Genomic DNA, 17,741 nt, shown 5'->3' with positions numbered 1-17,741 from the left:
CAATAATGTATTGTACGATTTATTACTATTATTATTACATATTATAATCCTGGGAGAAATAAAGCAAAACGCGGGATTGATATCAGATCGAGCGATTTATAACCGTGGTATACTACTATAGGTACTATAGTATATTTTATACATCGACTTGTTGCTGTTGTCCATAATATATACTACAGTAACATATAAAGTCACTCGTTTAGTCACAATAACGTCATTTGCGGGGTACAAAACCGTAAAGATATAAATGAATATATGTACATATAATGCATTTGAAATTTGCATATTGCATCCCTCGAAAGCTCTATATATTTTACAGATTTGCTGTGGAATTTTATATAACCACTTTTTGATAACGTGCATTTTGATGATTTATATAAGACCTTTTTAATAGTTATCATTTTTAAAATTTAAATTCTCTTTACTAAATTACATAAAAACAAAAATTAATAATATGTTTGCATTATTTATGTACATTACACACAGACCTGTTTTCATATTTTGTATTAAAGAAAATAATTGATTATTAACTATTAAAATCTCATTCTAAAAAGATAAGTGTTTTTTCTTGTGTTTGAAGACCCTTTTTCTAATAGAAAAAATGCGAAATTAAATACAAAGTTTGAATTTGCATTGTTTTGCATATTTCATCATATTTTAGGAACAGTGCATATTTGAGCAATTTTTGTTCGTAAAATTGTCGGGAAATATCATATTTGGATAACATAAAATTTATTTCTTAAAATAGATTATTATTGAGTAGGTAACATAGGCACAAAAAGTATTTAACATTTGGAGAGGCTGAAGCCCTACTAATATAATATTCAATAAACTTAAAAATTTTTTTAAACATTTCAGAGGGCTCTTAAAATTGACGGTGAAGGCTTGGCTGCCAAATCGGGGCTATTTGCGCGTATGGTTATATACGCGTATATGTACGAGTTTTTATTTCCAAAATTGTAATATGTTTATACTATGCATTTTTCGAAAGTAACATAAAAATGTTGCTACATATATTTAATAGTGTACATTTTTGTGCAACAATTATAGTTCCAAACTTTACTCATATGTATTTCATAATATTATCCATTTACTTATTTTTTAGACCCCCCCCCCCCCTTTCCCCACAAACAATTTGAAAATACGTCACCACGGCATCAAGGCGTCAAGGCTCAGAATCGTTTTTCATCGTATAAAATGATTTATCATTGCGTATTCAAATTTAACACATCCGCATTACAGTACCTTTATCTACTCGATGATAAGTTACGATAGGTACACACTAGACACCTACCTACAATACATCATAGCGGTTATCTACTTGACGGTTTTTTTAAACCTGAGAGGTAAACTGCATTTCACACAAAATTATGAAATTACGTTCTTGTATTTACTCATTGTATATACTTATCAACGACCATGCACGCTATGACGTCGTTCCATAAATTTCATGGAATATGCGTTCAGTAATTATCGTGTAGATATACGCATAATAATATAGTCCGTCTAAACATTTGTGACGCACTGCAAAGTCGTTTTTATTTCATTATGCGACAAAAAAATGCCGATGACAAGCTGCAGAAAATCGTCCAGAATGTGAGTTTGTTAGGCGACTTGCAACGATCAGCTCGAATTTCCAATCTTTAATTTTACGTGTATAATATAATATGAGTAATTGACTGCGACAATTATTGGAAAAATGGTTTTTTTTGGAAATACCAATTACAAAGCGATAGGTTTTTGTGCGCTCGCGGTTTTCCGTTTCACATACACCTGTAATGTTAATATTTAATAGTACTTAACGAAATTGTTAAACGTGCAGTTTAGTTATAATATTCTATCGGTATAAAAATGTATCCCGCGGCGCTCTGAAAAGATTGCGATTCTTGAATAATGTAATATTATTTTAGTTTATATCTCGGCCGTAAATCCGCAAGTGTAGAATAACGAACAACCGACACATCGAATTTGAGCATTTCGTGCATACGGTTTTTGAACCGGTTTGAAGTTATTTATTTAAAAAAATTATATTAACAGATCGCGAACAGTGAGCGCACCGATACACACACATCAATTCGCATTTCGAAATATTATTATGTCATACGAATTTATTGTTCGTCGACGATGTCTGCAAACGACAATTGAACTGGATTATTGTTGAAATGAAAATAATATAACAGTTCGGTAAACGTCGTGTATTATTACTTATTATTGTTAAAGGGGTTTATTATAGAGTCAATGCAGTGGCGAATGCCACTCAACTATGTTTAGTCAACTACGTCTAGTTATGTATATGTGTATTTCCATGTCCATGTGCTAAACAACTGATTTTTGTTATGTTATTGAATTCGATAAAAAAATTATAAATTATAAAATTGTCAATGTAAACCAAATATTTCGCGTGGATAAAATAAACATAATACAATATTCAGATTCAACATATAATTATTAAAGATTTATAGAGGATGTATTATTTTGTCCAAATTTTCGTTATAACAAATAATCAATAAAAAATAGTTGTTCAACTATTTTGATACATTGATCGTTAAGACAATTAAACAGTTTTATTATTTAAAAGACTATAATATTAAAAAAAAAAAAAATTTTTAACTGAATCTATTTTTAGGATATTTTATTTCGAATAAAAATACTTTTCATGGTTGTTAAATTTATCAAAATAAGTAATAATTACTTTAAAATCAATCTGCAATATAAGCATTAAACCAACAATGTATGGTCATACTGGACTTAATTATGATCCATATATTATTAGTGTATGAAATTATTACACATTATTTGCGACTCCACAGGTATTCTGTCATGTGTGTTAACTTTTCAGTATTCACATATTATTATATTATAATAATTAATAATTAATAATTATGTATATACATTTTAACATTTTATGATTATGTGATATATAAATTTTTATACTATCATATATAGCAACTGCCGAGTGAGCTGCTGTTGTATATTATACATTTATACAATATACATATATCTAAAGTATATTTTATTTTCTCGGTAATTCGCATACGACGTTGCGTACACGATTCTAATTAGTTTCAAACGACCTTTGTGTAGGTACGCTGTTGATAAAAAAAAAAAAATAAAAAAAGAAGGAAAGCAATAACATTAGGTATATAAAAATAATAACATTATTGAATGCCTTTGCCCGCAACATATAGGTACATTATGATACGCAAACGTGTGTGCAAACAATTATTTATTGTTCTCGTCCGGTTTCGGACAGCGAAACGCTAAAAATAATAATACAAGTCTGAGATGTGCATTGAGGCGCATAAGTGCATAACGACGTACCTATTCATCGTACCTGTAAAATATACGAACGTGATATATTATGATACGGCCAAACAATTTGCGGGTTTGAAGGCGCCAAACGTGTTAGACAATTTGTGCACAAAACACGTTTCTCGTAAAATATCGAAAACCCATTCGCAAATACTTGCATTTTTCACACGCGTCGTCGTGTTTGCACTTCGTGTATATCGTTTAGTACCTAGGTGGTAGGTCCTAATTCATTTATAGTAAATACACTAATATATATACGTTACCACACGGCATTTTATTTACGCGTTTTAAATCAATATAACCTCCTCGGTAAATCTTAACAGTATATAACCGCCCTATACTTATAATATATATATATATATTTATTTATTTTTATTTCTCATGGACTGGGCCATTTTTTCACATTCGTATTATGTATAATATTATTATATGCAGTACAATTTGCAATTGCATTTGTTTAATACGAACATGCTCAATATAATGCATCCATATTCCAATTATTAACAATAGTAAACACTAAACCTGCTGTATGTAAGCAATATTATAGTGCAAAGTTAGCTATGGTAATTTAAGTTATTATAATTTATAGAATAATATTCCTAACTAAAAGAAAAGAGAAGAAAGAAAAAAGAAGAATTGAGGTTTAAGAATTTGAATTTTAAATTTTAAATGTGTTCATCATGCTTATATTGGCGTAAGATATATTTTATCGTCTTAGTGGCTTCTTAGCTAAATAATTTCTAACTGCTATAAGGGACAAATGGATAACAAACTTATGATATTTATTGTAAGGGATTCATTGATATAAGCACGAGGGACGTAAAAAGGAGCAGTGGTTCAAGTAGAACGTTAGGTACCTTAAAGCTGCAGAGTATAGTGAGGCAAGTGCTCTTGCCGACGATTCAATATTGCCATTCAACAGCCCTTCCACGAATTTAATTCCGCAGTGGGTCTCCGTTCAGACAAAGAATAGATAGGGCTATAGTATCAACAATACCGGAGGTGATGGTCAAGGAATTTTGAGTAACAGAGTAACTAACTGGAAAACCCCAAAAACTTACGCTGGACTGCCTTGAGTGGCTAAACAGTACAGGGATCCTATTATAGTATGTATACTATATAATATATACAGTACAATTAATATACTACAGCTATATGCTATAGTTATACATTTTGTATGCATACAATAAATACAAAGAAACATACTTGATACTTAGTTGATATATATATAAAATGATGTATAGTATGTATACATACAGACAATACATGGGCTCATATAAACGTCTCACCGTGTGTCTTCTCTATTTAGTATAGGTATTTGATAGTATATCTGTAGCACTATCAAAATAAAATAAAAAGACGCGTTAAGACGAAAATAATTTTTATTTTTTGTTGAAATATATAGGTACCTAGTCTATATTATAGTCATGTATAGATATAATATATAAATTATTTTAGATTTAAACTATACAAATAAGTGATGATTTTTTCAATCCACGTAGGTATTACACTGCAGAAAAAGTCATTGACAGGGACAAAAACGACTGTATATACAAAAAATCGTTATTTCACGTATTACAACTATATTATTCTACTTTACCTGTTGGGTTTCTTCTATGTATTGAAATATTATATTATCGGCGTAAACGTTTTCGGTACCGACGAAACAATGGGTTCGTCTCACCACCGTAGCGACGTCTTATTTCACATTGAATATATGAATCGGCTTCGCTTAGATAATATTATAATTTATAATATATAACATTCCGGCGTATTCATCGTATTTTTTCACGCGAGATAGTCGCATATTGCAGTATTATATGATAAATAAATTATAAAACAACTGCCGTTTGTTGTATTATCTATATTGTTTTCCTTCCTGCGTCATCGGCAGCCGTCTAACTAGGAAATGTTGTCAAGATTGACATTGTGGTAAACCATATAACTATAATATATTATAATGCTATGGCTGTCCCACCTGGCGTTGCTCGTGCCAAAGATTTGTTTTTTTTTTATAGGTAATTAATATATTTGTAAAAAAATGTAAATGCCATATTTCTTCTAATTTATCATAATAACATTAGAATTAATAGTATTATAATAGTAATGTGACCACTGAGACCAATGGCAACTATTTAAATAAACAAAAAATATATTATTTTAGTTCCCAACTAGGTATATGGGTCGAAAAATAAGCTATAAACACCCTCCAAGCCACAAGAAATCTATTGATATATATATTTTATTGAAAACAGTCCAGTAGTTTTTGAGTTTATTGATTACAGTCAGACCAACATCATTGTATATGTTATAGTATTATACACTTACAGTATACAATATTATACTACAGTATATATTAGCCATTATAGTTAAATGTGCAACGCACATTAATAAGTGTTATCGAACTTAAATGAATAGATCACTACTGTTTTCAAGGCATATTACAACATCATTATGACATAGGTAATTTATATTACGTATACGCGTCATCGCCGATATATCATCGGTCCGTATGCAAAATAGAGCGAACGTGTCCGTATTTTCTACAAAGTAACATATTATAGGTTTATAAGTCGTTTACATTTCAGAAACTCAAACATTTTATTAATTCCAATAGATTGAAAATCGGACGATATCTAATTAAATATTCTCAGTCTTCTCCTAATCCTATAATAAACCAAGATGTCGCACCCTATAACAAAACTATAATATTTAAAAGACACAATCATACGGCCAGTGTATAGTATTTTGGAATATATATGAAACTGCAATCTGGAGACTGGAGTCCTGCCAAACCATCTGATATCAGACCAATTCAGTCATTCTGATCGATTGCATCGATGACCGATGTACGTATGCAACGTAGGCATATAGGTGTTTTTTCCGGGGAAAAAAATCTCCAGACTACAATATCACTCGCAACCACATGCAAATGGTTAAACAAATATTTTTTTAAACATATTGAAAATACGTCTAGATTAATATCGATCTTAAAGTTATTAACAATAGATATTTTTATATGCCATTTTTACTGTAAGTAGGTGCCTCGGTATTATTGTTTGATAATTATTATTATTATTACCTATATTTTGTTTAATATTTTTGTGTTCTATGTTTTTAACTGTATTATTTGATGTATCGATCATTCGAAATATTTTTATATGCTATACCTGCGATATTTTAAACTACAGTATTATAATTTGCAAATGTTTGTAGTTAAGTTGAATTACACATAATATATTATCGTAATTTAAAACAAAATAGTATTTATATTATCATTAACAGTCTATTATTACCATATATAATTTGTTTGAATGATATAATATACGTATTTGTAATTAAATATTAATAATGTGGTAAATGGTAATTATATAATATGGTAATTAACGTTTAAAAAATATTTGTCTAACCATTTGCGTGTGATTGTGAATAATATTGTAGTATGGGGATTTTTGTTCCTGAGGATTTTTATTCCGACTACCCATATACCAATGGGTATCTCGTTTCATAATTAATATAGACTCTAATAATTTATTTAATTGCTATTTTGCACTTATTGCCATATAATATTGTCTCGTTAAAACAAATTATGCCATTTATTGCCTATGCGGCTGTGCCCTAAAATATGGAGTGCAGATGAGTTGTGAACAGCGACCTCGGCCCCACTTCTTGGACTTTTCTGGTCATATGCGTATAATAGGTACACTATTCTTGACGCTATTCTCGTCCATTGCAGTTAACTGATTTTTGAATGTTACAAATTTGACTTAAAATCGTACTATATTGGAGCGAATAGCGTCTGCATATAGACGCATGTAGTGTGTCCGTATTCTTCATCGTCAGTGCAAATGCGCAATTTATATTATATTATAATATGTGTACCGTATACATCTCAATTGACTCAATATAAGGTCTATCCAGTATACTTCTCCACACATTGTATATATATATCTCTCTATCGAGAGGAAATCTTTTCGAAGGTCATCTGCAGCGCTGCACAAATGTTGTCTTGTACTCTTGTCCGAACAACTAATCGAAAATCCTCCCTTATTGTTATAAATACACTTCTGTGTGAAGTGCTGTGGCTCACTCAACCACGTCTCGTTCGTTTGATATTATATTTATTTTGAATTTCGTTTCGACCGCGGCATAATATTAAAAACACGCACAGTGTAATATAATATGATTATTTTATCCTTTTTACCGCATAACTGCAGCAGGACGACGCGACCGGACCCGGGTTATGAATATTGAATCGTATATCACATTATTATTATTATTATTATTATTATTGTCGTCTGCGGCGGCGGCGGCGGCGCGTATAAACGATTATGCGAGCTCGGCGGTACACACAGGCACAGTTGAACACACTTACACTTAATACCACGCCTAACCTTATCCGTAATTTTCTCCGGGACAAGGAAACACACACATAATATACATAGTACATACGGTATTATGTATGGATGGCAAGAGTTTAAATATGTTTGTGTATTTTTTTTGAAAACGCCGAGAAAACAATCGCACTTGGCCGACGTCGCCACACAACCCCGGATGATTTGTGAGAAACCCGACTACCGATACCATGAGAATATATAACATAATAAACTACAGGTATATTATACATTTATACCTGCTACGGGCGTACTACAATCACGACTGGTGAAATTTCCCACGCACGAATTTAATGACCGTTTACGAGATAATATTATATAATAAGACGACGACGAGACGTTTTTATACGTATTATTTCGAACGAGGGCGGCCGAATAAAGTATGCACATTGCACACAATGCAATGTATATACATATTATAATAATATACTGCAAGTCTGCTTGGTGTGTGTGGCATGTGTATACGTACTTGCAGATAATATATTATATTTAAGTAGTGTTGGAAAAGTCTCTGAAAAAATGACTTATTTCTCTGTCAGACTGAAAAGCGAATAATATACCGAATACTCGCAGGTTACAGATGTATTGTATTATAAGGATTCGCGGTTTCCGTTTCTCCGAAACAGCCCAAACACCTTGCAGCTGCATCAGTGGCGCCGAACACAATATTATGTCGACAGTGGACTGTTGTAGAAGGTATATACATATCATATATAATGTTAATAAATCACGTATTTACGCTGCAGGTGATGCGAACATGGTTCCTCCTCCCCCCACACGCCACAATCGAAAATCTGCAGTCGGCAGTTTGTAAGTTTCTCGACATGAATTTTTTTTTCAAATAATATTTACTTTGTACATTTTTATCAGTTTTATTAATGTACAATATAAAATATTATGTTAGGTACTATTATACAAATATTGTATTTGTATTCATAGGCGAAAATAAGGGAGAGCTGGGGGCTTAAACCCACTAGAACTACGATAGCCCTCCCCCCCAAAAAAAAATCTTATGTCTTGAACATGGTATGATGTAAAAGCATCATAACCATAAGAGTATCCGATATAGACATGAGCTTTATCCCTCCCCCCCCAAAAAAAAAATGTCAAACACTATTTGTACCTATTTTTGTATTCGTTCAGTTATTAAAGATGAAATATTGCATTTTTTACTTAAGTCTGGTATTGACATAATGTGTACCTACAAAACGTAAATTCGCTGATGTATTTTTAGTAGACTATTACTTATTTTATCTATTCACAATAATTTCCATTTATTCTCTAAATTATTTCAACTAAAAAATCAAATATACCTATACCCGGATACCCGGATACGTTAGGTCATTAGGAATTAGGAAAATATTTCTGATCTCTCATTACAACAATAACTACAGGTTATGATTTTGAAAATAATATTTTTTCGTAAATTATTATCTTTAAATCAATCACCTATAACAATTAAATATTGCTTATATTGGGCGGGACCATTTTCCGCCAAATATTAAAACTGTTTATTTTATTTGTAATACCATTGATAATAAATACTATATAATAAATAATAATCAATGGTATTACGTAGAAATCGTGATACAAATTATTTCTTATTTTGACAATGGAAGAGGAGTATACAGTTCATATTTCATTTTTGAAGGAAATGGCTTCGGCCCTCATATTATATTAATATGATATCGTGCATTTGTTGTCGGAGAACAATAATCTTTTGAGGGTAAATGGGCAATAGCAGGGTAGCGTCTCCTACGGATGGTTGAGTACCGGTCGAGTTCGTACCGACTATACCAATAAATACTGCTGAGATAAATAAAAATAATGTACACACGTCGTTCGAAAACCGACCGTTTTGAAGTTATAGGGCGCCAACGATGATGCACATTCGTAGTTTAGTAGTATCGTACATACGACATACCTATATATATATATATATATATACATACCAGTATACCACATACCATATAATAATAACCAATGGTATTATAACGTATTACTTTTGACCGACGATCGAGATGCGTTTTTGTCGATAGACAACAAAACAAACGAGATCGGTTGTGTATACATATATATGTAATACGCAAACCCATAGAAAAGAGGGAATGTGACCGTTTTTTTTTTGCTTGTCGAGTCTTGACCGTTTGAGTTTGACAATATAATAAACGCACGTATTATAAAATCGTCTTTTTTTCTCTATCGCCTCTAAAATCACCTAAGGTCTCGGTGCTCTTATTGTCTTCGACAACAGTCGTTTTTCCTCCGTCCGAACCACCGAGTTCGGAAGACATTTCTCGGTATACCAACAATATATCAGCTGCATACACAATGTTTTAATCTCTAAACATAATATTGTTTGTTCCCCCGGGGAAGGGAAAAAATCTCATTGGAAATCCGAAGTTCCTCCATTCCCGAGGGTATCCACCTGTGGACAACCGGTGGGATATTAATATATTATTCTATATATTATATCATACATATAGGTACGATTATGTAATATTACTATATATTGTAAGTCGTAACAATTATTCGTTGAGTGGACAAAATATTGTACTGTAATATAAGTACAACATTGCCGGTGAGAAATTCGTCTATATATAACATTATTATATTTATAATATCGTTCGAAACATTTCTCACCTTGAGTTTGACCGACACCATTTCCTCCGGCCAACACGCGACGATTCGTGTTCGATCGGATATAATTATAAATAATATACTACATGATACGAAACGAGTACGAATTTCGTAACTTACACGTACAATATACTTATGCATATGATTATACAATCGGGTTTACTGCAGCACGCCTCGTCTCGACTGCAGGACCTGCTTCTGGGTAGGTACTGCAAATACGTGTCGCATATTTTACACACAGGCAAAGTCGAAACCAAGATACTACGCTATGACTAATATGATATTTACGATCTATATTATGATCGAACGGTTTTTATTTCTTGGAACGTTTTCTTTGGTGAAGGTGAACGAATAAATCTCTGTAAGTCGTTCGCATCGTAAGTTGTTATATCCACTATGTTCACCGTTGCAGGTAGGTGATTTATGGGCATAAGGCTTAAGTACTAGAATTTACGAATCGTATTAACCATAATAATAAGTGTCATCTAGGCATCTAGCTGTTAGCAGTAGTGTGCAGTTTTTACTTCAGCCGGAGGATCGACGCAAAATGATTCAATCTTAATAACCAAATTACTATCGTTGTACGTCATTTATGTACGAGGTCATTACTCATTAGGGTATAAGCTGTACAGTCACTGATGTACTTACCACTATTTGTTCGTGATTACCTATTAATTTTTTTCGCCATAAACACGACGTGCGCCTCAGAAAATCGAACGAACCAAGGATCGGTCATTGTTTAACGTCATAATATAATATTATTATGTGATGACCTACACGTCATAGTATATATACAATGCAATGCAGCAGTTTTGACGAGTTTATAGTATTTTTATATTTCTATACTGTGTGTGTACACAATATAATATAAAAGTTTAGATACCTACAAGTATAACAACATAATGAACGTCGACCGGTTGGCGGTTGCAGTGAGGCACATACGGTGACCAAGGTTTTTGAAATTAGATATCGAAGACAAAAAAATGTTCAAGCGTGGCGTTGTTAACGTAAACACCGAACAGTATAAAAAAATAATTTTTTGCTGTACGATTTTTAGGTAATAAAAAATGTTTAAACAAACTTATTATTTCATACTTAAAATTAAAAAAATTAAAATAAAAGCGATGAACGTTCATGGTATGTATGCTTGAAGATGTAGCATAGCATAGTTGTCGCGTTGATTTAACCACCGTTTCGATCAATTAATAATGTTTCGATTATTTTACGAGTTACACCTTATACTAAACGTATCTAATCGAAAAACATTGTATATACTGTTTGTTCGATTTAATTTAATAATCGATCAAGCACCGGTAAGACGTGCAGCGTATCACCGACGTCGAGTTATGTTTGTGTATAGGTAGACGCAGCAATATTTTTCGGGTGGGATTATAAATATTATAATATCAATTATTAGTGTGTATATACTCTTGGTAGGTACCTATGCTCACATAATATCAGATGTTAATAATATATTAAATTGTGTACTTTAAAATCGATTGATTGTACGTATTCCTAGTGTCGTTCGACGATACCACACAACATACATTTCTGTGTGATCGCCTAAATGTTTACACGACCACGATCCATATTGATCGCGTACAGCAAATAGGTGCACGTGGAACGTTCCGTCGTGGTTACGATAGATCGATTATTGGTCGTTTAGGGGTGTAATTATAATATATAGCACCTAATTGATCCGTCACGTTTCGCGTACCGATATGGTACTATATAATAGTTGTAGGTGGCATACTGGAATGGTCATGACGGAAAAATGCAATATATTATAATATTATCCAATTAACGAGCGATATTTCACATGCAACCGAGTGGCGAGTATCTATGTTTATAGCGAGTATGACGGATTATAATGATGATTGGGTGGCGCGTGATTGTAATAATGGACTAATGGGGAGTAATGATGCTTACGCGAAACACTCGTCGACGATGAAAATGAACGGGTTTACGCTAAATGATACGTTTACGATGTTTTAATGATACGAAGAGCGCCAACTTTGGGCGGTATTATCGGCTGCAACGCCGTATACAACGATCCGCTGTGACTACGTTTATCGAAACGTTTTTTGAACCGATTCGTTTCAACCATAGAGTACGCCGGGTACGATACACGGAGAAATGGGCGTCTACGCGAAACGTATTTTTGAACGAGGATCGTCGCAGCGGCACAAATTGGGAACCCGCGGCGGCATCGTCGGTGTGCACCGCGCCCGGGTAGTGTAGAAGCCGTCCCGCCGCCGACGACCGCTAGCGCTCGCGAACCGGTGGCTGGCTGGCTGGCTGGCTGGCCGGCCGGCCGACCGTCTGCCGCACAGCCATCGGAGTCGGTCCTAGGCGGTGCGGAGACGACACGCCGAGCGTGGAATGTTGTGCCGATCGGTCGTCCGGCCCGGCCGCCATTGGAAAGAGTGAGAGAGCTGAACACCACAACCGGTTTTCCCTTCGGTGTATTGTCGCCGACGACGACGACGCGTCGTTAACAAAAGAGAGTGGCGGCGGCCAGAGAGACCCGTTTGCGTACGGGTAGTAGCGACCAGCCGGCGGCAGGCAGGCCCGCCGAAGCGGCGTTTCGCGCATGCGCCGCCCGACTCCATTGACCCGACACCACCCTCCACCCCTCCCCACCTGCCACGGCAACCGTCACAGTTGCACACACGGACGCAACGCCGCGCCAACAACGTTCACGCGCACGCGCACGCACAATCAGCCGTCGCCCCACCGCACGCAGTACGCGCAGGCCGCCGCCCGCCGCCGCGAATCATTCCACGAGAAACGGCCGAGCTCGTCCGACGTACTGTGTACATCCATGTGACCGTGTTCGGTTTATCGAGTTTTTTTTTTCGCCCTCTTTCGGAAACGATTCAAATATTATTGTCTTCGTCGTATGCATTTGTGCTCGCGCGCGCGCCGACAATCGACGTGCACACACGACACACACTTCGCGGCCGATCTCGTAGCGTCTCCATACAAATGACGCGCGCCCCGTCACGCACGTGAGATCGGGTTGAAAACGTTTTCTCCTCGTTTCATCGTCCCGACGACCGCCGCCGCCGTCGACGACGAGTTTCCGATTTCCGGCGGTGTGTTTCCCGTCTAGTGAGTATAACCCGCGTTTGAGCTTCCGCCGCCGCCATGTTCGACGTGTTCGGCTCCGTCAAGGGGCTGCTGAAAATCGACAGCGTGTGCATCGACAACAACATATTCCGGTTGCACTATAAGGTGACCGTCATCATCCTGGTGTCGTTCTCGTTGCTCGTCACGTCCCGCCAGTACATCGGTGACCCGATCGATTGCATCGTCGACGATGTGCCGCTCAACATCATGGACACGTACTGTTGGATATACTCGACGTTTACCATACCCAACCGTCTCGGTGGCCGCATCGGCAAAGACGTGGTCCAGCCGGGCGTCGCGTCCCACGTGGACGGCGAGGACGAGGTCAAGTACCACAAGTACTACCAGTGGGTGTGCTTCGTGCTCTTCTTCCAAGCAATGTTCTTCTACCTGCCCAGGTACATGTGGAAGACATGGGAGGGTGGCCGCATCAAGATGCTTGTGCTCGACCTCAACTGCCCGATCATCAGCGAGGAATGCAAGAACGACCGCAAGAAGCTGCTGATTGACTACTTTGCCACCAATCTGCACACACAGAACTTCTACGCCATACGCTTCTTCCTGTGCGAGTTCCTCAACTTCGTCAATGTCATCGCTCAGATATTCTTCATGGATTACTTCCTCGAAGGTGAGTTCAGTACATACGGTTCAGATGTGCTAAGATTTACTGAAATGGAGCCTGAAGAACGTGAAGATCCCATGGCTCGGGTGTTTCCTAAAGTTACAAAATGTACATTCCACAAATATGGTCCATCTGGATCCATCCAGAAGTTAGACGGTCTTTGTGTGTTGCCACTCAACATTGTCAACGAAAAAATCTATGTGTTCCTGTGGTTCTGGTTCTTGTTCATTGCCGTACTCAGTGGTCTCAACTTGGTGTACCGCACAGCTGTTGTAGTGATGCCCAAATTCCGTTTGTTGTTGTTGAGAGCAAGATCTCGTTTGGCTCCTCAGGACGAAGTTGAAACCATTACCAAGAAGTGCCAAATCGGTGATTGGTTTGTATTGTACCAGTTGGGAAAGAACATTGACCCCTTAATTTTCAAGGAGCTTGTATCAGACTTAGCCAAGCGGTTGGACGGTAAGCAGAGCGTATAAATATGACTTGATTCAACTTCAAATTTGTATTTAAATACTAAATTAAACAAAAAATTGTTAGCTTAGGGTAATCAAAGAATGGATAAGCAATAATTTTAGACAATTTGTTTTATTTTTTCAATATAATTTTTATCACCCCATATAGAAGCATGTCGCTATCTATTCATGATATTTTTAAAATTAATTTCCGATCATCTTTATCGGAGAACACAGGGGTTGTGCAGTTAAAAAAAATGTTGTGTTCATGAATAACCTTCCTGGTTTTTAAAATATGATTGACAATTTTTACAATATTTTCTTTTATATCATTATTTTATAACAAGATATATTATTGTTGGTCTCATTTTTTTCTTCTACATAACGTACAATATAACTTCTGTGGCATCTAAGCAAGCTACAGGCATGTGTTCCGAATGTGATATTTGGTTGCATTCTTTAAGACACCTAATGTTAACATAATATTTAGAGCATTGACAACCTGTGGTTTCATGCTACTTAATCCTGGAAATAATGATTGGCCATTAACAATATTTACTTGTCAATAATTCATCTCTGCAGATTACTTAAAACTTAACTGTTTACTCTTTATTAGGTACAATATGTATTCATCTAAATACTATAAATTATGTTAAGATTCATCATTGTCACTATCCACTGCAGTGGTAGTGCCCCTTCATAAAGTTTCATAATAGTGTTACTAGTTACATTACTGGTATATTTTGCAATAATCGAAACATTTTTCGAGTCTTCCATTTTGAGCAAACTATGTGTTCACGTGTTTTATGTATTTATATTAATTTTAACTAATATTACTTTTTCATTAACATTCCACAATCAAACATATTACATATTCAGGTAATAAAACCATAATTTTTTTATCTACCTGTACAACAACAAAAAAGTAAATTATCGAATTTCGCACAAACATTGTACAAAAATTGTCTTATTCTTTCTTATTAAATATGTAAATACGTAAAAAAAAAAAAAGAAAATGGGCCCTCGTGAATGTCATTTATGAACTATATAAAGATAATCATGAAACATATATGTGATGCTAATTAGCTGTAATAATTATTATTTTAGATTTAGTTTTAATACTGACTTTTTTTTTTTGTCTAGTTCTTAAGTTCTTATAATATATTACATTTATTTTATATTATTATTATTAGCTATATATATTATTTAAATATGTATGTTAACAATGAAATTCCATAAGTGCCTTTTTGTACTACATATATATATATATATAGTAATATTATTGATGTGCATATCTCGACGAATTATCATGTACGCTCAAAATTAATTATTCAACATTCCATATTGATATTTAACTGTACGATGACCACTTGGTGTATACACACTCCCGAGTGTGTTGAAAAAAAAACGCGCACACCACAGCTATGTCAATTAAGTCCAAATTGACTGCCAATATAAGACTATTAGATACTGTTTTATTCAAGACAATAAAAAATTTAAGAAAAAAAGACATTTTACAAGTATATAATATTATAATATGACTGGTGTTTTTTTTTTTATTATTTATATTTGTAATTGTTTGCAGGGATCTTAATGACTTACTGTCAAGTTAAACTATCAAATTGTGTAGACCCTATTTTTGATATATATATTTGTATTTGAAACCTAATAAACTAAATCCGTTTAATAATATTAATTTTATTTTTTACCATATCTATTATTTTCATCTTTATGACATTGTTTTTAGGTGAAAACATTTTGTAAACCGGTCGTGTTCCTTTTGCAGAATACCTTCAATACTTAATGTAATTTTGTATGAGCAGGTATGAAAGAAAAACGTTAACTTGAATGACATAAATCTGTGAAACTGTATGGTATTATAATTTATAATGTTATTACTTATATCATTATTAACACCGCAGCGGCGTCGGTTATACACTATTGTTAGTGATTTACTATTATAGTTCACTACTACTACGACAGGTGAATGTTGTGGTTTACAAACAACGGTTAATTCAACAGTCATTGATCTACGACCACAATTATTTTTATTTCTGTGAAAGAAGACAACAAACCTAAGGTAGGTACGAGAGACTTCCGTTATCACGAAATAAACTATAAGCCAGTTTTGCAGACATTTCAGTGCGTATTGTAATTAAATAAAAACTACACACCATTTTGGTAAATAGTATCATTGGTTATAATAATTTTTATATATATTTAAAAATTTTAATAAGTCGCTGATAGTATCAGACGTTTTATTTTGCATGAAATGAATATTATTTAGTAAACTATTGAATATTGGCTATTGGCATTATTATCTAACAAATTTATAAATCTTAACTCGTTCAACTATTTCCATGTCGAAACATTAAAATATGACAGAAATGTTAATAATCATTTTTTAGAGTTAATAATATAAATAACTAAACGACGAAAAATTATTTAAGTACAAAACAAACAACGTTGTGACATTCATTCGAGATGAAATTGAGAAATTTCCGGAAGGATCAATATTTTTATTAGTCACCATATTATAATATATTATATTATATACATTCCATCAAATGAAGAGGGGAAACGTGTGTGTAATTTAATACGCGACCTCGAAAAATGCATGTCTATTGCGCCATCACAGCTTTTATCAGTGATACAATAAATTATGTTTAAAGTGGCATCGGTGCCTGCAGTTTAATAATGCATTTTCTTCGTGATTTACTTGTAGCAGTAATTTTTTTGAAATCGTTAGCTGGACAAATATGAAAATGCCGCGATAATAATAATAGGTAATAATTAATGATTTTCGTCGAATATAATGTTCAATGCATTTTGCTTTGGAAACAATTTGAATCGTAGAATGAAGTAGGTATGTTAAACATTTTACACCCTGGGTATAAAAGAGGGCTTAGATGGAGGATTAAGACCACAAAAATTGATCAGATATAAGGCGTAAAAATATACACCATATGAAAAATATTTCTTGAATTTCATCAAAATAACATAACCCCCCTTCAAAATATAAAGCTTTTTTATGTCTGTAACAGTTATTATAATTTATTAATATGTGTATATATAGATGATAAAAAATGCATCGTACTGCGACATTTAGGGTCGTTTTACGGGCAATTTTTTTGTTAATTTCTTTGAAAAACGTAACTTGTTCAATGAACGCGTTAAATATTATTATAT

General features: G+C 34.2%; 1 protein-coding gene across 1 annotated transcript; it reads left to right on the top strand.

The window, feature by feature from the left end:
* The first annotated feature begins 12,992 nt into the window (after positions 1-12,992).
* On the top strand, positions 12,993-16,244 carry LOC132950248 (innexin inx2). Its single transcript, XM_061021581.1, has one exon. The coding sequence runs from the start codon at positions 13,497-13,499 to the stop codon at positions 14,574-14,576; it is 1,080 nt and encodes a 359-aa protein (XP_060877564.1). The 5' UTR covers positions 12,993-13,496; the 3' UTR covers positions 14,577-16,244.
* Positions 16,245-17,741: the final 1,497 nt, after the last annotated feature.

This window comes from Metopolophium dirhodum, chromosome 8 (genome assembly GCF_019925205.1).
Source record: "Metopolophium dirhodum isolate CAU chromosome 8, ASM1992520v1, whole genome shotgun sequence".
NCBI classification, from domain to species: Eukaryota; Metazoa; Arthropoda; class Insecta; order Hemiptera; family Aphididae; genus Metopolophium; species Metopolophium dirhodum.
The sequence above is the reverse complement of the archived record's forward strand: the minus strand, read 5'-3'. Positions and strand labels throughout refer to the sequence as shown.

What these genes read in the sequence shown, in the direction of transcription:
- LOC132950248 (XM_061021581.1), top strand. Translation starts at nt 13,497, where the DNA reads ATGTTCGACGTGTTCGGCTCCGTCAAGGGGCTGCTGAAAATCGACAGC.